Source organism: Mercenaria mercenaria, chromosome 4, assembly GCF_021730395.1.
Source record: "Mercenaria mercenaria strain notata chromosome 4, MADL_Memer_1, whole genome shotgun sequence".
NCBI classification, from domain to species: domain Eukaryota; kingdom Metazoa; phylum Mollusca; class Bivalvia; order Venerida; family Veneridae; genus Mercenaria; species Mercenaria mercenaria.
In genome coordinates this window covers 78,276,425-78,301,061 of record NC_069364.1, presented here as the reverse complement: position 1 = coordinate 78,301,061, position 24,637 = coordinate 78,276,425, and the positions used below count along the sequence as shown (strand labels likewise).

The 24,637-nt window shown below is 35.5% G+C and overlaps 1 protein-coding gene across 2 annotated transcripts; it reads left to right on the top strand.

The window, feature by feature from the left end:
- Positions 1-24,243, top strand: LOC123552242 (transcription factor E2F8-like). 2 transcript variants are annotated; one of them, XM_045341736.2, is made up of 12 exons: positions 1-164; positions 3,349-3,829; positions 4,069-4,148; positions 4,374-4,504; positions 5,025-5,187; positions 7,476-7,546; positions 8,142-8,226; positions 10,264-10,410; positions 13,418-13,489; positions 14,065-14,118; positions 14,745-14,876; positions 16,515-24,243. In XM_045341736.2, exons 2-12 carry the CDS (start codon positions 3,351-3,353, stop codon positions 17,945-17,947), a joined length of 2,847 nt encoding a protein of 948 aa, XP_045197671.2. In that variant the 5' UTR covers positions 1-164; positions 3,349-3,350; the 3' UTR covers positions 17,948-24,243. The 2 variants fall into 2 exon arrangements, with proteins under 2 accessions (XP_045197671.2, XP_045197670.2); XM_045341735.2 differs by lacking the exon at positions 1-164 and adding an exon at positions 876-1,026.
- Positions 24,244-24,637: the final 394 nt, after the last annotated feature.

The window sequence follows — 24,637 nt, the reverse complement described above, 5'->3', positions numbered from 1 at the left end:
TACGCCTTCACTTGGAAGCTACATCATACCGCGCCAAATAATCCGTGAATTTTAAGAACTGTAAACGCAGTTTAGTATAATTAGTCCTTGGATTTATATATTCTTGTTTCGTTTTGCAACTTCTAATGAAACCTATTAAAATTAACTTGGATTATAAGCCACAGGTAAAGTTATTTAGACGTTTGGTAATCAGTCGTAGCTAGAAACATGACGTAGTTTGTCCAAATTTGTACCTTTCTTACCACCTGAAAATACATTATATTTCAAGGCTTACAACTTTTTAGATAAGTTTTTCAGCTCTTAGTATTGTATATTGTCAGAATGAATGCCACAGAAAGAAATAAAAGACACACGGATGCTCATAAGACCCTCTTGACTAGACGGTTAGAGACTATCCCAATATTGAATTTGTGATGTGGTGACCTACATATTTGGCGTTTGATTTTTCGCATATTTATTGGGCAAATGTACTGGTTAGTTCATATGAGTTAAATATAGAGTCTTAATTACATGTATGATGATACGGATTTATCGGATTATGTGTTTAAGGCCTGTATTTTTGCCTGAAATTTGACCGATTTACAACATACGCAGACATGTTGAATTTATTCCGCGAATATGTCGCATCTCGTTTCGCGTGACCTTGGATCAGAGATTATAAAAAGGGTTTTATGCAATAATTTCAATATTTTTCCAGACAGAATGGAAAAAAATGACCGTACACGCATTTATTCTCTTATAACATTAATCTGTTACTTGCCTTGCATTTTTAGCAACATGTAAACTTGGTCTTTACATTAGACGTACTAGAGGTTTTACTTATGCTGAGGTAGGGCTGTAATAGCATACACTCACGCGCCAATTTTGAACGCGGTGTAACACACCAACAGCAACACAAAATAGAACGAAACAATTTCATCGTTAACCCTTTTCTGTAGGAAGATCGGTGCAAAAAATCATCTAACGAGTTTTCATAAAACTCGATTTCACCTCTGCGAGTAGCAACAAACGCAATGAACATTTTACGTAAGCAATATTTGTCTAAACACATTTGTTTTGATTTTTCAGCTTTGGCGGAAAAAATAAAATGGGCGTTGATGTTTTTTTACAGTACCTTGAAATTAGTGAGCTAACTCACTCTTTTCCTGTGCAGTTTGAATAAGAGAAATGCCTTGTGAATGTTTACAGTGGTAATAAAGTTGGACCAATGTTTTTGATTGCAACATCACTCTTGACTGTTCAATAATTTAGAAAGATATTCATGGCAGTTGTTTGTTTTTTCCAAGTGACCCACATTGGCCACAAGGCTTTATTTCAGGTACAAGATAGAATCCTTCTAAATAATTTGTAGTGCCCACTCCGCAGGTAAATAAAGTAACAGACACCCATGTCTATGGTGTTTCTAGCGATCTTCGAAGACATAAATCATGTGAACTGCAGAATATTGGGATGTATGTGGCGTGGTTGACCAATTAAAATTATCGATGCATAGATCTACTAGCGTGTATCCAAAGTCATTTTAACTGAATGCAGAGTATCAAAATCCGATTTCTGTAACAAACAGCAGAATTAATGTGAGATGAATGTTGGAACATAGGGATTGCATGGAAAAATTATAACTGCTTTATGCAGTCCATGTTTAACAGTTTAGGCATTGCTGCTCATATGGTAACAAGCATCCCGGTAATACAGCCCTATTTGGTGCCCCTTCAGTGTTAGGTGTACAGAAAGTTTGCTACCATATTTCAGTTTAATAACATCCTAAATACTGTACCTATGTAGCAGTCTTTTCCCAAAAATTGATATTTATTGAGTATAATGGCGATAATTAGTTTGCATGATATAAAAGGGTCATCAAAATGAAATATTTGACTGCAAGGGGACCAGTCTAGAATGAAGACGTCACTGCCAATGAGCAAAGCGCCGGGAACGTAGAGGATGGACTTCTGCCCATGTTGTGTTGGGGGGATCTTGCCCTGGAAAGTTTTGAAATACAGATACGAAATGGTGGCGTTAGGGGCATTTACTGGGTACTCTCCTCTTTTTTTTGGGGGGGGGAGTCAGGGGGCTTTCCCATAGGAAAATTCTGAATTTCGGGTATGAATTGGTGACCTCTAGTGCATTTTTAAGTCTAAATTTGTAGGTAATGGAGGGGTTACTCCACGTTTGATGGGAGAGAGGTCAGGGAGCTTTCCCCCTGGAAAATTTTGAAATACAGATATGAAATGGTGGCCTCTGGTGCTTTTCTGGGTCTAAATTGTGAGAGAATATTATTCCTTTGCCGAAATACTTGGGTGCACCTTTGATAAGTATAGGTCACTTCTCAGCCAACTTGGGGGGCACAGGCCCCCACGGCCTGGGTCTGGTACATTTATGCAACATTCACATTCTAAAAAAGAAATAAATATGTGTTAGGCATAATGTAATAATATAATTATTTCGATATATAGTTTGGCCCATAAGTTTTAGCCAGGACCCTAACTTTTGAGCCCAGCTGGCTAATAGCCAGGGATGAGAATTTTTCGCGGATTTCCGCAGTTTTTATGAAGCCCTAGACCAATTTTGAGATCAGTATAAATAATAGGAGAAAATTTGGGGTTGTGTGGTGGGGGATACCCCCTAGTCGTTCGATGATAGCCATATTTCCTTTGTGGCAGTCGAACACCCGCTCAAAGGGAAACGACTCGCAGTACTCGACTGGTTCGCGTTTGAGTACCTCTGAACCCACTGATTAGTTGAAAGTAACTACAATGTTGTAAACCACTCATATATCTTACGGAAGTGAAAAAAATAAACAATCCACCAAAATGTCACACAAAATATTGACCATGTGTGATTAAGGATGTGGAAAGCAGTGTTAAAAACAAATTTGTATAGATAGAGAAATTGAGATTGTTGTGAACAATAATCGGAAAAAATTCAAAGTGTCGGACTTCGTTAGTAAATTTGACATACCTGGCAAAGCTCTGTGTATATTTTGTGACAGCTTAATTTTCCTTTAAAAAACTGGCTTGTTCATGTTAGGAGAAGCATTTAAATGTGTTGAAAAGGCCTTAACCCCTATAGTTTTCTGGGGGCTTCACCCCCCTGGACCCTGACTAGGGGCCTACGCGGCCCCCAAAACCCCAGCGTAAATTTTCAGAGATTTTTTATGAGAGCCATTCTTATCCCTGAATAGCTGCAGAGTATTAATTTATTTCCCTGCTTGGAGTCAACAGAAAAGCATGCATTGTGAATTTGTACATAATTATTAACAAGGGTGAAAATCCACAATGATAGGGATTGGTGACTTAAAACTCTACTGCAGAAGCTAATTTGCCTCTACAACATGTTACTTTGTGATTTCAGAAATGAGTCAAGTGGATAACTTGATCCCAGAACATATAAAATCATCTTTAAATGAAGCAGAAATTGACAGTGACGGTGAAATAAATATGGAGAGGGTACCTTTCGCAAAAAACACCATTCGAATGGACCTGAAACAAATAGATAGAAGTCTGAAGGCCATGAGTGCACAAAGCCAAAATAAAGAAAATATGAAGAACGGTGATTCAGATGAAAATCAAAATAGATCCTGCACACCTTCTAATGAAGTAGAAGTTCCTGGGCAACCACTCACACCAACTGCTAACCTTAAAGTGCTATTTAATGCTATGAGTCCAGAACTTAGACACAGGGATGAGCTTAAACAAGCTACTTCTGATGAAGAAAGTCCTGTGAATAGTCAAGACTATCAGTTTGAAACTATTATTGAACTCAATGCACAAGAACTTGGTCCTCAGTATGGACCTTCAAGGAAAGAGAAATCCCTAGGATTATTGTGTCAAAAGTATGCTGCTTATCTTTGAATTTTATTCTTGAGTTTGCATTTTGTGTGATTAAATTCTTTTCTGTTAGTGATGGACACTTGTAAAATAATTAGCTCATCAGAACTCCACTTGATAATAAGTATTTTACAGTTGTTACTGGTTATTTTATTAAAGATTTGTCCTGCTTTTAATGAATAGTTTTACAATGGTAGCATATCTGTAACTGCATTGTTTAACTTGACTATGACTTTTGTTTAAGGTTTTTACAAAAATATCCCGAACGACCAGAAGCAGGAGAGAAGTACGAGATATGTTTAGATGAAGTTGCCAAAGAATTGCGTAAGTTACTATTGAAGCCCTGAAATCATTACACAAAGTAGTAAACATTTGTGGCTTGATTTTAATTGTCTCTTTTATGAACTGCAAGAGTAAATATATTACGATTTGATTAATATAAACATATGTGTCAGTGTGATTGTCCATTTAACCTTTTTACTACAGAAAAGCTTAAAAAATTACAAATATTTGTTGAAAAGTTACTATCAAATGTTTTCTTTGTTTCAGAGGTAGAAAGGCGGAGGATCTATGATATTGTAAATGTGTTGGAGAGTGTAGAAATAGTTAGTCGTGTAGCAAAAAACAAATACGCTTGGCATGGGAAGACAAACTTACAAACAACGCTTGCCAAGTTAAAGGTATGTTTTTAAGGTATTGAAAAACTTGCGGAATCTGAATACAACGCATACCAGAGACAAAGTTTTTCATGCGGAAAGCTCGTCCCTCAGTCTGCTACTGTTGTCAAACTACCCCAGTTGGATTTTTTTCACTGTGGCAAAAACTGTAAGTTTTATGGAAGTGAATGTAAATAGTATATATTTGTTCAAAATAATTATTCTGGCAAAGGCAGCACATGTTTTTCTATTTCATTATGTGTTCAGCCAAAATGATTCTGTGCAAGACGTAAAAATTATATTTTGATGATTGTAAGTGACTGTCCAACTTGAACAACACCGCAGCAAAATTGTGGCTATGCATTTACTTTAGTAGGTGAAATTTTAGAAGTAAATACGGAATACTTTCATGCGTAATAATGCCATAAACCTATAAGTTGTAAACTTGCAGAACTCTGTTTAAAACCAAAGTTAATGTTATGTCTGTTGATGATCAAATGAACTGAAACTTGAAGAATCTATGATGCAGATGATTATTTTACAGGCACTGGGAGACAGTGAAGGGTTCGGAGAGCAGATTCAGAGGTTGAAGGATTACGAGTTTAACAGGGAGTTAGAGGAACAATTTGGTAAATCAGATCCTAGAGCAAAACATGTTCCAGAACCAGATTTCTCAATATTTGGAGAAAATTCACTATTTAATCAAGGTATTGTCATAGTTTTATAATAATGACATATTTAAGCAGATGTGTTAAATTGCCAACGGTGATTTTTTTTGCTATTTTTTACAGCCGAACTTAAGGCTGTTTCCCCTAGCAAAATAAAGCTATAATTTCCTCTAAAATGTTATATTTTCACATAAAGAAGGTCATATTTTCCCCATGGAATTTAAAGAAAATGTTCATTATATGCATAGTGAATAATTTTACGAAAGTCGTCATTTATATATTTTTAGCTCACCTGAGCACAAAGTGCTCAATGTGAGCTTTTGTGATCGCCCTATGTCCGTCATTCTTCGTGCGTCTGTCGTCAACAATTTGACTGTTAACACTCTTAGAGGTCACAATTTTAGCCTGATCTTAATGAAACCCTCAATAAAATCTTGGACGAATTCAGTATTGGGTCATCTGGGGTTAAAAACTAGGTCACCAGGTCAAATTAGAGGGAAAGCTTGTTAACACTAGAGGTCACAATTTTGGCCCAATCCAGTGATTTTTTTTGCCCTTTGGGAAAAGGTCCTTGTCCGGATAAATTGGGAAAAGTAGCGGGGTTTTTACTCAGATTGGGAATTTTTATAGTTAATTAATAACATCATTTAGAATGCTTCTTCCTTTAATTCCATGTAAATAGCATCAAACAAACTATTTAAATGATTAAATCATGGTGAATGTCAATGTAAATAAGTTTTCCTTCTGCAATGATCAAAATGCAAACTTAATTTGGTCATTTGGGGAATTTTTGGATGATAATTGGGAAAAAAGACTGCATTTTTCAATTGGGAAAAGGTCCTTTTAGGGGTACTTTATAAAGAAGGAAAAAATTCGCTGCAATCTGAATGAAACTTGGTCAGAATGTTACCCTCAATAAAATCTTGGACAAGTTCGATATTGGGTCATCTAGGGTCAAAAACTAGGTCACCGGGTCAAATCAGAGGAAAAGCTTGTTAACACTCTAGAGGTCACAATTTTGGCCCAATCTGAATGAAACTTGGTCAGAATGTTACCCTCAATAAAATCTTGGACGAGTTAGATATTGGGTCATCTGGGGTCAAAAACTAGGTCCGTTCGAAGCTGTTAACACTCTAGGTCACAATTGCAATCTTAATGAAACTTGGTCAGAATGTTACCTCAATAAAATCTTGGAGAGTTCGATATTGGTTAATTTGGTCAAGAACTAAGTCACCAGGTCAAATCAAAGGAAAAGCTTGTTAACACTGTAGAGGCCACATTTAAGACTATCTTCATGAAATCTTGATGATCTCAAGGTCCAATTTGAATCTGGGTCATGTATAGTGAAAAACTAGTTCACCAGGTCAAATCAAAGGAAAAGCTAGTTAGCACTCTAGAGGCCACATTAATGACCATATCTTAATGAAACTTAGTCAAAATATTAATCTTGATGATCTATAGGTCAAGTTCAAATCTGGGTCCGGTGGGTTCAAAAACCAGGTCACTAGGTCAGTTCGAAGAAAAAGCTTGTTTACACTCTAGAGGCCACATTTATGACTGTATCTTCATGAAACTTAGTCAGAATGTCAATCTTGATGATCTTTAGGTCAGGTTTGAATCTGGGTCATGTGGGGTAAAAAACTAGGTCACCAGGTCAAATCAGAGGAAAAGCTAGTTAACACTTTAGACGCCACATTTATGACCATATCTTAATGAAACTTGGTCAGAATGTTAATCTTGATGATCTTTAGGTCAATAGTTCAGGTGAGCAATACAGGGCCTTCATGGCCCTCTTGTTTAACCAGTTACCACCATGTTTGCTTCATTAAATCAAATTTACAATTTGCGCAGCAGTTGTAGTAGACTAAAAAATATGTCACACTAACTGTGTTTACTTCTCATCAGATGAAAATTAATGAAATAAAATGATTCGGGTTTTTCTGTTTTAGGGTTTATTGCGTAATATTTTGCCCTTCAGAAAGCTACAGGTTGTTTGAAAAATCAAAAAAAATCATTGGTGATACATCAAGATAAGATAATGTGTGGTAGTGATAGACTAATATATGATGGGCAAAAAGTACACACAGAAAATATATACATTATACACATAGCTTGCAATACAAGGGAACATAAGGTATATCATTAACAGCTGCTTTCTTATTAATTGGGCTCAGTCTCAGGAAAAAAGGAAATCTATTCAATAATAGTTTTAATTGTTTCAGTGTCAGTATTTGGGTTTGGTTAACCTTTTCTCTCTTGCCAAAGTTTCCATTATCAAGACAATATGAGTAATACTGTTGATTTGAAAAATTGAATACATGTTTCAGCTGCTTTAAGGAAGGACAAGTCACTGGGGATTATGAGTCAGAAGTTCCTCATGTTGTTTTTAGTTTCAAGGGTAAGTACACACAATATAGTAACTGATATTATGAAATACTGTTTTTGGACTTGCGGTGCCCAGAAAGTGAAGGCAGGGTTCACACAGACCTTGAAAAGTTCCTCAAGTTGATGCTAGTCCTTGAAAATGACTAAAACTTCAGAGCACCTGAATAAGTACTTGAATTTTGAAAAATACTGCTTGCTTCAATGAAGTTTACTAAAAACTTGGAAAAATGTCTGTCAGCAACTCTAAATCTAAAGAGTTGGTGGTGTTTTTATTTGTGCCGGACCTGATTATTAGTCATCAGAGTTATGTATGCATTTTACTAGAAATGATATATGTAAAAACATTTGAAGAGTTGTTCGGACTAAGATTTCAAGATGTCCTTTCTAGGAAGATTGTCCTTAAAAATAATAAGTAGTACTTGAGTAGTCCTGGAAAAGTATTTGAGTTTTGTCTCAGATGTTCTGTATGAACCATGGAAGAAGAACCTCATTAAATGTTATCTGTTTTATGCCGTATCTGTCTTAAAATCTAATGGACAGTCTTCTGCCTAAAACTATTTTTTCCCAAATTTTGGAGCTGGGTACTAATGTCTTGCTTTTTTTTTCAGCCAAAGACTGTAAACTTGGACCTTTCAGCAAAGCTGTTGATAGGTGATGCTAATATTGATAGAACAGAAAATGCCAAATTCAAAAGTAAGTATAAACTGGCATTTCTAAATTTTTCTTTGTGGGATTTATCAGAAGTGTAGATCTTTTAAGATGATCTGTAGGGTTAAAAAGAAACTCGAAAATCAGATTTTTGTCACAATGCCTTTTACAGCATTTTGTTGCTGGCATGTACTGTAGGTCAATCCTAAAACCAATTTTTGGATTTTTAGCCAACCATCATCAGATTCCTGTCTTCCGTCCGTCCGTGGCATCTCCTCAGAAACTACTGGGGGGATTTTGACCAAACTTTGTCAGAATGATGTATTGGTACCCTAGTTGTGTCCCCCTGAAAATCAGAGTGGTTCAACCATTTTTGAGTGAGTTATGGCCCTTTGTTTATTTTTATAATTTACATAGATTTTATATAGGGCAAAACTTTGAAAAACCTCTTGTCCAAAACCACAGGGCCTAGGGCTTTCAGTTTGATATTTTGTACATCTAATGGTCTTCTACTAAGATTGTTCAAATTATTCCCCTAGGGTCAAATATGGCCCCACCCTGGGGGTCACATGGTTTACATAGACTTATATAGGGAAAAACTTTGAAAATCTACTTGTCCAAACCACAAAGCCTAGGGCTTTGATATTTGTAATGTAGCATCATCCAGTGGTTATCTACCAAGTTTGTTCAAATTATCCTCCTAGGGTCAAATATGGCCCCGCCCCAGGGGTCACATGGTTCATATAGACTTATATAGGGAAATGCTTTTAAAATCTTCTTGTCAATTTCTACAACATTCAAATTTGGACCACATGTATAGTTTTGAGTGGCAAGATGAACCTTGACATGAGTTGACTTCGATTTTGACCTAGTGACCTACTTTCACATTTCTGTAGCTACAGCCTTCAAATTTGGACCACATGCATAGTTTTGTGCACTGAACACTTTGACATTGACATTGACCTAGTGACCAACTTTCACATTTTTTAAGTTACAGGCTTCAAATTTGGACCACATGCATAGTTTTGTGTTCTGAAATGAAATTTGACCTTGATTTTGACCTAGTGACCTACTTCCACATTTCTCAAGCTACAGCCTTCAAATTTAGACCACATGCATAGTTTTATGTATCGAAATGAACTTTGATCTTGTGATTGACCTAGTGACCTACTTTCAGATTTCTCAAGCTACAGCCTTTAAATTTGGACCACATGCATAGTTTTATGTACCGAAATGAACTTTGATCTTGAGATTGACCTAGTGACCTACTTTCACATTTCTCAAGCTATAGCCTCCAAATTTGAAGCCCATGCATAGTTTCGTATACCGAAATGAACTTTGACCTTGAAATTGATCTAGTGACCTACTTTCACATTTCTCAAGCTACATCTTTCAAATTTGGACCACATGCACAGTGTTTTGTACCGAAATGAAATTTGACCTTGAGCTAGTCTTGAAATTTGGAACATGCAAAAATGGCTCAATGGTGGGCGCCAAGATCACTCTGATCTCTTGTTTAATCCTAAAACCGATTTTAGTATTTCTGTAGAATGCTTGGACGTGCAGATGTCTAGTTTCATGGAATGTTTGCCTGTTGTCAATATACTCCTGTTGTTTTGTTGGTCAGAAATCCACAGGGAATGTATAAAGTGTATTAGCAGTAACAATGAAAAACTTGGACCTAAGACCATCAAACATATACTGTTGAAAAACGGCGTTAAACCCAAAACAAAACAAAAACAAAAAAAACTCATTTAATGATTATCAGGCTATAGAGGTGACTCTTTTAGGTGGCATTGCAGTGAAGTAGGTCATCATGTAATTGTTAAGTTGGGTTTTTTTTTTGGTCCGTATGTCAACCTAGGTTGTGTTGAAGAGAGTAAAAATAATGTAACTGGAGAATACTTTGGGGGCTACAGCAGTCAAGCTTTGAAAAGTAAATAACCCCTTTTATTATTGAGATATAAACGTCATTGTCAAAAGTGCATAGACCGAATACTTTGGGGCTACAGGCAAGCTTTCCATTATATTTTGAGCATATTCATGAACAATTAACAATGGTGTGTTTTACTTACTTTACAGCAAAAATCCGTCGTCTGTATGACATTGCCAATATCTTGACGAGTCTAAATCTTATACGTAAAGTACATGTTACTGAGATCAGAGGGAGAAAACCTGCATTCAAATATATAGGACCTGACATTGAAGACAGCAAAGACTTACAACTTGGTATGTACTTTGTCACCCGGTTTTAGCTTGACAATTCAAAGAATAGGTAGAGAGCTATTGGACTCACCCGTGCATCTGCTTCATCCCGATTTGGTTAATTTTGTAATTTAGCTGGTATCTCAGTGTGGGAATGGATGGAAACTTCACACAGTTATTCACTGTGATAAACTGACTTTCACTGCACAGGTTCCATAATGCCCCTTTTTGGTGGACGGATAGCTCAGTGGTTTGCACACTGGCCTTCCAATCCTGAGGTCGGGGGTTCAATCCCCGGCAGCTACTCGGGAATTTTCAGAAACGCTTTTCAGTGTTTCCCACCCAACTAGAGGTGTACTGGTCAGGAACCCAGGCAATCCTAGCGTGTGTCAGTGCTATACACTGGGCATGTTAAAGAACCAGGCTGTGTATTCGGAACGAGCTAGGCTAAGTTAGCCGGACAAGCCTGTATCTGATTTCTGATCTCTCTGTGGGGGCTTTGTCTCACTCTGTCCCTCTGGTCAGATCACTCTGTGTCTGTACTAGTAGAGGATGAATTATGCGCTCTGTGTGGCTGCAGTTGAACTATGTAAAGCGCCTTTGAACATGAAATTGATCATGAAAAGGGCGCTATATAAATCTGGTATAATAATAATAATTTTCACTGTGATGAACTGACATGCATTGTACAGGTTCCGTAACTGTTTGACATTTTTAGCTCATCTGATTTTTTGAAAAAAAATGATGAGTTATTGTCATCACTTGAGCGGTTGTCGGCGTCGGTGTTGCCTGGTTAAGGTTTATGTTTAGGTCAGCTTTTCTCCTAAACTATCAAAGCTATTGCTTTGAAACTTGGAGTACCTGTTCACCATCATAAGCTGACCCTGTATAGCAAGAAACATAACTCCATCTTCCTTTTTGCAAGATTTATGGCCCTTTTTGTACTTAGAAAATATCAGATTTCCTGGTTAAGTTTTATGTTTAGGTCAACTTTTCTCCTAAACTATCAAAGCTATTGCTTTGAAACTTGGAATACTTGTTCACCATCATAAGCTGACCCTGTACATCAAGAAACATAACTCCATCTTGCTTTTTGCAAGATTTATTGCCCCTTTTGGACTTAGAAAATCAGTTTTCTTGGTTAAAGTTTTATGTTAAGGTCAGCTTTTATCCTAAACTCTCAAAGCTATTGCTTTAAAACTTGCAACACTTGTTCACCATCATAAGTTGACCCTGTACAGCAAGAAACATAACTCCGTCCTGCTTTTTGCAAGATTTATGGCCCCTTTTGGACTTAGAAAATATCAGATTTCTTGGTTAAGTTTTATGTTTAGGTCAACTTTTTCTCTTAAACTATCAAAGCTATTGCTTTGAAACTTGCAACACTTGTTCACCATCATAAGCTGACCCTGTACAGCAAGCAACATTACTCCATCCTGCTTTTTTCAATAATTATTGCCCCTTTTGGACTTAGAAAATCATTTTCTTGGTTGAGTATTATGTTTAAGTCAACTTTTCTCATAAACTATCAAAGCTATTGCTTTAAACCTTGCAACAGTTTTTCACCATCATAAGTGGACACTGTACATCAAGAAACATAACTCTATCCTGCATTTTGCAAGAATGATGGCCCTTTTTAGACTTAGAAAATCATGGGTAGGACAATATTTCTATTACACAAAAAAAATCAGATGAGTGTCAGCACCCGCAAGGCGGTGCTCTTGTTACAAAATTGTTACTCTTTTTCCACGTACATTCATTCAGTTGACAAAAGCTGTTGAACAGTTGAGCGTTGAGGTCCAGGTGCAGTGACAGATATTGTCAGTTGAAATCCATCACAGACCATTACGCAGCATGCCCATTCACGCACTGCAGTACGTGAATCACGTACAAAATATCAAATGCACGCATAAAAATCACTTGTTGGGGGGTACATGCATGCAGAGATTCGGAACTCCAGTTCAGCTGCCAAATCGCTGTTTATTTCATCGCGCACTTGCCAATTGTTTGGCATGGTCTAAAACGCAGATCCGGTCCACGAACGTTATAATTTTGTTTCCATCACCGAATTCCCGGCGTAATTGTCAGCTGTATGGAGGGGTTTGGTAAATGTTTTAGTCGGACGTCATACGGATCGTGTGCAAAAAAAGAATGGATACGAAACGCAAAACGGCCTTTTAGCTTTAAGAAACTCAGCAAAAGGTTAACAGTTTTTTTGGTTTTTTTTCGATATTTAACTGCAATTTTGATACACATTGCAGTTCTGTAATAGTTTGGGCATTTATTATTGATGGACGAATTTTACCAGTCTTCAGTTGACTGTATGTTATTTCGGACGAATCGTGTTCCGTTCACGAAATTGGGAATACATGAACCTTGCTGAAAACATATTTATATTTAGTATAATATAGGGAGGGGTCTTTTGATTCAGAATTTCCTATCTTAACTTTGGAAAAACATTTTACTTTTTCTAAAATTATCTCATCTGTTATACCCCACCCACGAGAGTTCTGTATATATATATATAAAAAAAAAACAAAAAAAACAACCTAGTATACAAATTTCAGTAGTTAAATAGAAAATGTTCAGATCTGCCATGTAGTGTACCCCCAAATTTTGAAGTGTACCCGTATTTTGCAAAAGCAGGGGGTACATGTACCCTCAACTTTAAAAATGAGTGGGCATGCTGATTACGGTACCACATAAGCTAGAAGCTAGATAGTCCATAACAACATTCCAGTATTTTTCACTTTCACTAGAATTAAAAAAAAAAACCCAGATAATTCGAGTGAAAATAATTTTGCCTTAGTGAATTGCAGGACAAGTACAATTTGCAGCTGGACGGTTAAAGATTCATCCTGCAAAACCACCTGGTTTCAAAGATACTGTCAATCCCTGTAATATTGGTAGTTACAAGCTTATATATAGTAACTATTATCTATTTAGAGTATTATGTAGAGACCAGCTGTTTGGATAACTTTGTATTTTTATCATTGGCAATCCTTTATAATAAGTAATTGTTAAATTACAGCATGTTGCACTGATGGCTGCCATAGACCTACATCAAGACATTCCATGTTGGACTGTATTCAGAGTAGTAGAGGTAATTCTCAAGAATTGTTATTGCCCTTAACTTGGAGCTTCTCATAGAAAATTTAATTTATGCAGGGTCGTTCCTTGTCCGTCTTGCTACATTCAGCAGTACATTAATTATGGAATATTTGTTTATATGTTCTTAGAGATACAATGATTTTAGAACTTATTACATTTAATTTCATATACAATGAAATTTTATATACAACTGTTTACTTCAGTGAATTAATTAGGAAACACGTTGCACACAAGACACAGGCACATAACTCGAATGCATCAAACAGTTATTCTCCAGTTTTGTCTTGGCCAATCTTGGCCTTACATCAAACAATTTACAGAGTAGTTTCGCTCATGTTTTCTGTGAAAGATCAAAGGTCAAGGTCTCACTGAAAGTGTGTTCTCTAGAATAGATACTGACTGTGTGGGTGTACTGACCATTGTAATGAAGACACATGTTCTGATAAACATGATGTGCAATTTCTACCTATTTTGTCATTTTGAAGTCAGCTGTTTTCTAGGCCATTTTGAGTAGCTGTATTGAATGGTAAGTGGTAGAGGCGACTAATGATACCAATACTTTTTCAGTGGCAAAGATTATGGATTCATATAAGAGTATCAAGCCAGTCACAGCAGGAGATGGTAATTATAAATACAGAGTGTTAATTTACTATTCACTGACTGCTGGCAAAAAGTAAAGTCTCCGCTTCATTCATCTGCACACTGGCAATTATTTAAGGTCCAAAAATAAATGATATTTCAATTTGGTCTCTTTAGTGAGCAAACACATTTTAAGTTTGAAAAAGCATTATGTTTATTTGTCAATCAAACACGCCCTATAATTGATGTGTAATTCTTGCACATACCGTGAAACCACTGATTTGAGCAATTAATGTGGTCCTAAGCCATTTTCCTTGTTTGGAGTACCAAGAAACCTTGGATATCTCTGTCACTACACTCGTCCTTCTGCAGCCTGAAGAGTTGATGTTCTACTGTAGTAATGAAGTAATGATTTTTATTAGATTAGCCCAAACAATCATATTTGAATGAATTTTCTGATTTATTTTCTTAAATGTATATGATTTGACCAAAACTGAAATGACAAACTGAAGGACAGTAGAAAAGCTTAACAGTAATTGAATTAAAATTTTATTGGATTTAAACTGCCAATTATACAAAGCTTGAACAGTTAAGTTTAATCTGCGGCAGGTCTTTAATTTTTGGATCTTTGCTGACAGTGGTGAACTGCAATTTTAACTTTATTTCAGGTGCAGATGACAAATTGAGATTTAGTCGACATTCATCTTTTGAGACATTATGTGCTGTAGCGACTGTAGAAACTAACAAAATGAATGCATCGTCAGAGCCTTGTAGTCCTGTCAAGGTAGAGAAAACTCAAGGTAATATTTAAATTATTGACGACACCAGAAAGTGTTCAGTTTTATTCTATTTGTCATCATGTAAAAGATGTATGTATATTGCCATCTGGTAAAACATAGCCTTTTATGGTAAATGTATATATTCAGCTTATTAAAACGAAGAGCTCATGATTTGGTAAAAAATAGGGATTTTTGACTGTATCTTGGTTACCTATAGATGGATCTTCAGGAAACCTTGCACAAATGTAGATCACTATAGAGCAGCGGTGCCTGCACATTAGGATCTCTTCAGTAACTGCAATTTGTATGGAAATAGATATCTTTCAAAATAGTCCCCTCATTCGCAAAAATGGGGGCCTCCGTGGCCGAGTGGTTAAGGTCGCTGACTTCAAATCACTTGCCCCTCATCAATGTGGGTTCGAGCCTCACTCGGGGCGTTGAATTCTTCATGTGAGGAAGCCATCCAGCTGGCTTACGGAAGGTCGGTGGTTCTACCCAGGTGCCCGCTCGTGATGAAATAATGCACGGAGGGGCACCTGGGGTCTTCCTCCACCATCAAAGCTGGAAAGTCGCCATATGACCTATAATTGTGTTGGTGCGACGTTAAACCCAACAAAACAAATCATTCGCAAAACAGCCTTTTCGGCGGGGGATATAAATCCACTGAATTTGCTTGTTAAACTAAGATTCAAACATTCGGACAAGAGTTGCATTTTATGAATGCTTTACAACTGGCAGGGAAGTTTCTGGGATTGGAAGTCATCTTTGTCTTGCACTAATACCACTGAAATTACCAACAGTCCATCTTGAATTAGTCGCAGACTTCTTGAGAAATTGCCCATTATTGATTACCAGCTGTTGCAATGAATAAGCTAACAAGTACAGTCTCACAATTTTTGAAATTGAAAATAGAAAAACCTTGTGACCTCTCTAGAGGCCATATTTTTCACGAGATCTTCATGAAAATTGGTGAGAATGTTCACCTTGATAATATCTAGGTCAAGTTTAAAAGTGGGTCACGTGCCTTCAAAAACTAGGTCATTAGGTCAAATAATAGAAAAACCTTGTGACCTCTCTAGAGGCCATATTTTTCAATGGATCTTCATGAAAATTGGTCAGAATTTTTTATCTTGATGATATCTAAGTCACATGTGCTCAAAAACTAGGTCACTTTGTCAAATAATAGAAATAACGACCTCATACTCAGTTCAACACTGGGTCATGTGGGGATAGGTGAGCGATTCAGGACCATCATGGTCCTCTTGTATAATCTTTTTACATGGTGATTGAATGTTTTTATAATCTTAATTTGATTAAAAGAATTTCATCATGAAATGTTTGAAGGGTGTGACATCACTTGAAAAGAGATTGTCAGAAGATGGTGCAGAGTAATAGAAATCTACCTGTGATTGTTTAATGCTATCAGTTAACAAGAAATAATGTAAATAATTTATTCAAAACACTTGAAAAACAATTATTAATTACTTTTTTGCCATAACTTGGTCTTATTAAACATTTCTTAGATCATTTCCTGTTCTTGTTACAAACACATTAAACATTACAGCCACTTTGGCAGAGTTTATACATGCATAAACACTAGAATTTTACTCATTTTAATCATTTACCTTAAGGTGTATTACCCAATGATCTTGTTTTCAGATATATCAGTTCAAAAGAAACAGTTTGTAACATTGTCGCAGTTGGATGCCAGTCAAATTAGGATAGGTGGTGGTGGCGATGATTCTCAGTCCAAGTTGCCAACTAAAGGATTTGTAAGAAGAAAAGTCTTAATGAAAAGTGATGAACTAAGTGCATTAAAGTCTCCTTCAGCCGGACAAGGTACTGAAGCTATTATCATTAAAGCTACTAAACCTGCGGGTACTAAAGGTGGCAAACAACCCACGGTTATTCCACTTACAAAGGAACAGATAGATGCTGTTCTAAGATCCTTAAAAGTGCCAGTACCTGTCAGTAAGGGACAGCTTACTGATTCACCATCACAATCTTCAGCTGACGAGGAACAGGTTATTAAACAGGAAGTGTCAGTTGAAGAAAAGTCTGCAGCTGAAATGCAAGTTTTGAATGAGCAAACTCCTGTTATAACTGTGAATACTCCGGAAAAAGGAATTAAACGTCCAGCAGGGGTTGGAGACACTATACCTATAGAGAAAAGAGTGAAATTAGATTTTCCGTCTCCATGTTCAGAGGATGATGGTTCGCCTTCTTCCGGAAATCAGGAAAATCCGGTGCTTAGGTTTAGAAAGAAGGTTATAGATACAGTGAAACCTTCTCCTCAAAGGGCATTGCATTTAGCTCCAGAATTTGTAAATCCTTCAGAGAAAAACATGGCCCCAAGTGGGGATGCCTCAAACTCGGAACAAAGCCAGACGGAAAGTATAGAAGAGGAAAAGCAGAAACCTGTTAGCAAGAAAATTGAAATTATTATCAATGAGTCTGCAATGCAGACTAATAGTTTGCTCAATATATCTAGTTTAAAATCCAACCAAAACTCTGTGACTAATAGCCCTGTTAGTGTTGTTTCAAGTCCTGCGAATCGTACAGTTGTTCAGCTATCGAATCAACCAACAACCATCTTGCAACTTCCTTTTGTCAACATTCAGGGTCAAAGTCAGCAGAAATTAGGCCAGCCAATGACAGTTCCTGTAGCAATGTCCCAAAATGTACATATTGTACAGGGCGGACAGCAAGTGGTCCAGTTACCAGTCACTTTCAGTTCTCAAACTCCCAATAGCTCGGGCTCCAGTCCACGGGTTTACACTTACTCATTACCTAGTAACCAGTCCAATATCACCGTCACAAATCTTCAACTTATCCCACAAACCTCAGTTCAGGGAACCAAAGGAGTCACTACCATTGTTAGACCTGTTGCAACAAAAGCTACTGCCTCTCCAAATCCTGGGTCCCAGATAGTTCCCCCACAAATTGTTACCAATTCTCCTTTAACCTATGTTAGTAAAGCCCCAGGAGGGTTCATTCCAATTTCCAGTTCAAGTGTACCCAAAATTATACTGTCCTCAAACCCAACTGTTGTACCTTCTACCTCTGGATCAGTTGCTGTTGACAGCTCATAAATATTCATAGGATTTTAATGTAATCAGTTCATGAATATTCATCACTTGTGCTTTCATTGTTAAGTATTCATTAGAGATGATTTTAGTATTGTTTTAAGTGCTTTTAACTCAAAGATATGTCTATTTAATGAAATGTTTCTAGTCTAAATTGTAGAATGATTAGAACTTGAGCCTTTAAAAAGTTTCTGTATACTTGTGTGAGATTTTATGGGACTTGTGTATTTGTTGTTACTGTAAATGGTTTAACTGTAGTATCTAGATATGAAAGTTTAGTGTAGGCCTATATTTAAGGTAATTTTCTGGAATGTGACACATTTTCATCAGTCAGTCCATGTACTGCACCTCCTTTTAAGATACTTGGCATACTAGAAAATGAACACCATTACAGGTGTGACTTTTTACACAGTATTTTATTACTCTATTTGAAAAAAAAGTCTGCCATTGGGCTGACCATGTGAACTAGATACATTTTATAAGTAGGAATTTACTTTATATTTTCCAAGCCTTCTGTCTGCATTGTATGAATATTTTTGTACATTTTAAGCATGTTCATAGTAAAGTCAGTTCTTCTATTCTTTTTGAAGGGGCCATTTACAGAAAGTTTCATTGAACTCTGTGTATTTTTCGGTCAAAATTAACTTTACATCATGATTTTTATTCATTTTGCCCAAACACCAAGGTATTTTTCCACCGTATTACAGGTGCAGGCCCTTTCCTATTTTGGTAAAAATGACCTGGAGTTTTTACTGTGTTATAGTCAAACTTTAGTCTGGTGATGATATGTCACAGATAATCACTTTATGAAATGAAAGACACTTGTGTATGTGCTCACTGTAACTGTGCTTGCTTAATGCAACCATTGTGCTGTTCTGAGTGAATGTCTTCTGTAATTGTGCTGACAGGACAGACGAATGTGTGCTTTACTTTATCCTTGTATCAACAATCATTTCTTTGATTTCATGTTGTGTCGTACAAACTTGTTTGTCATTGTATGATAACACAAGAACTTGGTAAAGTGATGAATTTACATCATACAAAAAATGAAATTGAAAGATATAGTATAGGTTAATAAATGGGAGAGCGGTGCCTTTGAGGGATAATGGCCCAAGGGCTATTATCTTCCAGGGCCATTTTTACTCAAAGGCACCGTTCTCCCATGTATTTACCTGTTTATTACATGTTTACCTACAATATAGTAAGAAAAGTTTAGTATTAGAATCTAATAACTTTCAGCTTTTCAGTTACTATATTATTTGTATAAGAGGCTATATACTGTATAAAACCAAATGCCTTGATACGTTGCTTATAGCATAATTTAGGGTTGAAAATAAGTTATTTTACGAAGAATACACGACGTTATGCACAAGATGATAAAACTAAATCTGAAATATTCACTGTTTTTCCTCCCTGAAACGTCATGACGTCTTTTCTGTTTACCGACATCAGTTTCCCGTGCTAACGTCGGCCATTATCAATAATGGCCCCGGGGGCCAATTATGATAATGTGATAATGCATGACGCAATATGATAACAGGATCATTTTCAGCACAAAATTGTTACTATTTATAGGTACTCGTGTAATAATAGTTCTTAGTATAGATGATTGTTTCATTAAACTGATTGAAGTTGATGTTAAATGAGCAGAGATTATTTTTTTTATCAATGTCTCATGTGCATTTGCGTGCATGTTTAAAATATGGGAAAAGTTGTATATTTGCTAACGAAAGAAAATGAGTAAAACCTGAAATTGCTTATTCAAAGAGTAAGCTATGACTGAAATATGCTATAAAATATTAATGAAATATGTACAAATTATATTTACTGATTTTTAACCTTAAAGGACCTGATATAAATGGCTGTTCCAAGTGTGACATAATCTTCATTGTTTGCCACTTATTTATTTTGTGTATTCCCAGGCAGCATAATTTATTGGTATTATTGTTGTTATTATTATTATTATTATAGACTACCTTCTGTAGAATTAATTGAGCAGGTTTAATTGTGCTTATGCGTGTAAATTATTAAGTATATAACAAATTGTATAGGGTCTTATGTAACAGAATCATTTTGTAATTGTGTGGATGTGTGTGTGCATATGTTTTTTACGTAATGTCCCGCCAGACTAGCTCTACATGGATAGCTTCAGACTTCATAGCCATTCAGTATCCAAACTTGGGATCTTCCTGTGGACCACATGTTATCAAAAATGAGCATGCCAAAGAAGTGTTCCATTCCAGTGGTTAATTTTCAGTTTTTTTTCATTTATGGTACATTTTATTGACAATTATACAGGCTGTATGGATGAGGAATCGTCCAAATCTCTGCATATTGAACATTTACCAAAAGATTTATTGATGTATATGGGAAAATATACATACTGACCAAAAGAGCTCACCAGCCAGTTATTATTTAGACCAGTTGTAATTCCGTATCCCAGAATAATTGTCTAAATTTTGTAAAACTTATTTTTTGTATTCTTGTAATGGTTCTTTCTTCCTTCAGATTTTTTGGGTTTGGGAGGGGTGGGGTCATCTGGTTTAGGTGGATATGCCTTTTTATATGTCCTAGATTTAGCAAATACAATCAGTGGTGGGTTACCTGTTTTGATAAGTATCTGGAGTGTGTGCGTGCATCCGTGTGTTTGTCTTTCATGTATAGATGTTTGTCAATGTCTGTTTGATTAATTTTAAATATAGAGCAGTAGTTATAGTTATCTTGACTTATGAGTCTTTCATTATCCTGTATTTTTTTCTTCTTTTTGGTGTCTTTAAAATATGATTTTTTTATTGTGTGAAAGGTATTATGAAAGTACATTATTTGGTAAAACAAGTGAAATACTTTGTTAGAAAAGAGACTTTACTTTAACTTTACTTTAACTTTGTTATTTGGTGAATTTTGCCTACAGTTGACAGTACTGAGTAGTTACGTTGTTGAAAACGTTTTCCCACCGTAGGCCATCAAAAGTTAGTTGCTAGATTATCATCCAAATCTTTATTTAAAGTGGCAAGTGGTGGGGGAGGTGTTAATGGACAAGCTGATACTTCAAAAAGAAAACAGTTGGCAGTGGTTATAAATATGTGTCAGTTTAACTAACAGTTACTGAAACAACAAAAGATACTGAAAGAAAATTTTTTTTTCCAATGCTAGTATTAAAAAAAAAAAAGAAGAAAAATAAAATTAGGCAAGCATAAAAAGTTGGAAAAGGAGATGGTAATCTAGCAATTGATTTATCATAGCCTAAGTATGTGCACTTTTTTGTGAGGTGCAGAAGACTAGGGAGCATGTTTGCTGTTTGTGTTCAGTGTAACATATTTTAAAACAGAAGTGTAAAGGTTATCCTTGTAGTTGTAGGCTAAATGTCTCTTGCTCAATTGTTTGATACACGTCAACACTTCCACTGGCCTTGATTAATGCCTATTCCCATATTTGTATGATAGTATAGTTATTTGCTAGAACACATGTCTAAATGGTTTGAGGTTTTGCACAGTTTGTTATCATTCACCTTGTACTTAATGCAACAAGTAGTTCAAATCATTTTATATAAGCATTGATCAAAATGTAACAATTTACAAGGGAAAAAAAAACTTAACAGTTATTTACTCCAGATATCATTATATATTTATTATGTAAATTGTCAGGGAATGAAGTGAGCTAAGCCAAAGTACAGACCTGAGGTTATAAAAATGTCTCAAAATCAACCAATCAGATAAGACGATTTTGAGTTTGGTCTCAATTCTCAGTTGATTACCTCATTGTTTAGTTGATTATGATAACTGTTCAAAAATAACAAGTACGTATCTCCCATCTAGATTGATAATTAAAGCAGGCAGATGTTCCCCCTTTTTACTTTTTAACACCCAAGATTTTAAACACTTGTTATTCTACACGGACATTTTATATTGTTACCGAGATGATTTTACATGCAGTTTTTCCAGCTAGGTTATTTAATTGTATGAGCTATTCCAATGTTTATATTTTCACTACTGTGAGATGTCAGATCTTGTGTTACCCAATTTTTCTACAATAAAATATGCTTTCTAGTGAAATTAAGCTGGACAAATGAATCCTTTTGTCTAGTAAATTTCTTTTTAATTGCTAGTTTTGTTATCCATATTTGTACATGTAGCATATTGTAAGTTAAATAATAATATATGGATAGAGATTAATTTTTTCCCAAATATTTTCAACTTGAGAGTTCAGTATCAGAAACCTCTTGACAGTTTTCACCATTTTAAAATGCATACATATCACATGTCACATAGCACAAACTTTTAATGCAAATTAATACAAATAGTGACAAAAACATTGCAAATGCTACCAGACATGCTGTATGGCTTACTTGCATCTTTATGAAAGTTTAATGTTGATTACTAGGTAACATTTTACAGTTTGAATCTTTGATGTTTTGTACTAGTTCACATAAAGCTTGAGAAAATGTAGAAAGAAAATTTGAGTAAATGTTCCCATACACTGGTGGTATGGTTATGTATATTGTTTCAGGCAAACAATGCTCTTGTTATTTTTGTCCCAATATTTTTGGTGTATTATGAGCAATGCATGAAGGTTTTGTCTGAACCAGCTACATTTTTATGAGCATTTGTATTGTTTACTTTTCTTCTCTCTTTTTTCAGTGTCATTAGAGTATTAATTTGGTCTGTTCAGAAATTTTTAATTATTAAAACCTTTTTTTTTTTTTTTTTTTTTTTTTGTTAAATTAATACTTTGCTCCAGTATTGTAAAATTAAGTTTGGAGTCCAGTCTCATAATGTATCAATGCCCTTGGTCATTTTCTAGACTGTACTCGGAGCCAAGGAGTTAAATGCAGTAGTTTTAGACTGATCACCAAACTCACATTTATAACCCTGGACACAGGGCAGGGATCAGGAGTTGTGTTTATGATTAAGCAAACAATCTTATGGTAGTTAGACCTGAGGCAGAATGTTCAAAGATCACATCCAGTGTAAATACCCGGTACCTTTAAAGGTGCATTCCTCCAGATTTATGGCCAGTTTCTTCTTCTGAATGTAGAAAATGATTAAATTTATTACTGAAAACTAAAAGCAGAGAATTAGGAAATTGCAGCAGAATATGTAAGAAAGATGAATTTGTGATGTTAGTCAGGCAGTAAAAATGTGATATACAGTAGTGCTGTTAGGTAACAACAAATATTTGGCGAGGTCAAAGTGACGTGGTCACAATGACCGAGACTAAAAAGGGCTTCTGCTCAGTTGCTAAAGTACATCTTAGTTTGCAGTCTTCAACTTCATAGGATGATTGCCTTTGGTTTGTAGTTGACCCCTATTATTTGGGGGGTTTCAAGACTGAAAACGGTGTCTACCCAATAACTAAAGAAAGCCTTGGCCTATAGTAGTCAAACTTTATATCGCCAGTAGTGTGTAGAAGAGGAGGTTAGAAATAACTCAAATACAGATATAGGGGGTTACTGCTGCATGCAAGCCTTATGCAAGAATTGATGATAACATATTCTATTGCCTTCAGTGACGTGTATCTTTTTGGAGTCATATGAAATATTCTTGTTTCATTTAGAGGGTTCAAAAATTGTATAGGTTTACATACTTTATAAAGATAAACAAGATATATGAACAATCAACAATTTTAGATAGTAAGGTCTCCGCAAAAGTCTCGTTACATTAAATGCTATATTGGTAGTATTGGATCATGGCTTTTGACATTTTATAGACATTGGTATTTGAACTGAAGGCATGCCAAAAGGCAAAAAATGGGTAGATATACTGACTTCTATTGTTTCTTTGAAATATTGTTTTAAAAATATTTTTTAACTGAAAAGGATAACGCATTATTTCCTATTTGAAAATTGTGAAGTTTCCCAGATTGGTTTTAAGCTTTTTAGAGAACACAAATTTCTCACTTTATAAATTACAAGATATTTCCTCAAATGTCTTTCATTGTACCATTTTTGGCTCATGTGTCATGTAGAATTTTGTGTATTGACTAAAGAGCTTTATAGCGTTAACAAAAGTAGTATCTGTAAACAGTGAACTTGTGTTTGAATACACTTTAGTTAAACAGAAATGAAAACAAACATGGATCCTGTGTCGTGTTTAGTTAATTTGTATCTTAAGTGTTGGTTATTTCATTCAAATGCTCACTAGTGTGTTGATTATATGATTTTATTTTACGTAATAATTTCCAACCTTCGAACCAAGCTGCTTGTGTCATAGAATAGAAATATGGTTTGGTTTGAATGTGCAATTGTATATAACGATTGTATTCAGTTACAAAACAAGCAAAATAAATGTAATTTATTTTTCATATTACTTTATTGTGTTTCTTTGTGTCCATATCATAACCACTCTGAAAATATAAAGTTTAAATTGCAACAGAAGTTGGTACATTTGTTCAATATAGAGCCGAATTTTTATTAATTTCACACTTTTTCTGCCCAGTTGTTTTAAAACTGTAGCTGTCTGTCAGTTAAAAATATTAGTCTTCCTAGTAAACAAATTGTATGATTAAAGTAAATCAACTGTCGGCTTAATGACATCTTTAAATTTAGAACATATGGTTGCCTGGACTTCCTCGTTTCTGCAGATTTGATTTCTCCCCAACATCATGTGCAGTTTCAGGACCAATAATTTTATAACACCTGAGCACAACAAGTCTGTCAGCAATTTACTTTTAATGCTTTAGATACCTCATTTGTTTAGC

What these genes read in the sequence shown, in the direction of transcription:
- LOC123552242 (XM_045341735.2), top strand. An exon ending in TGAAGTTGCCAAAGAATTGC is followed by an intron (nt 4,149 to 4,373) that starts GTAAGTTACTAT and finishes TCTTTGTTTCAG; the next exon opens with AGGTAGAAAGGCGGAGGATC. An exon ending in CAGCAAAGACTTACAACTTG is followed by an intron (nt 10,411 to 13,417) that starts GTATGTACTTTG and finishes GTTAAATTACAG; the next exon opens with CATGTTGCACTGATGGCTGC.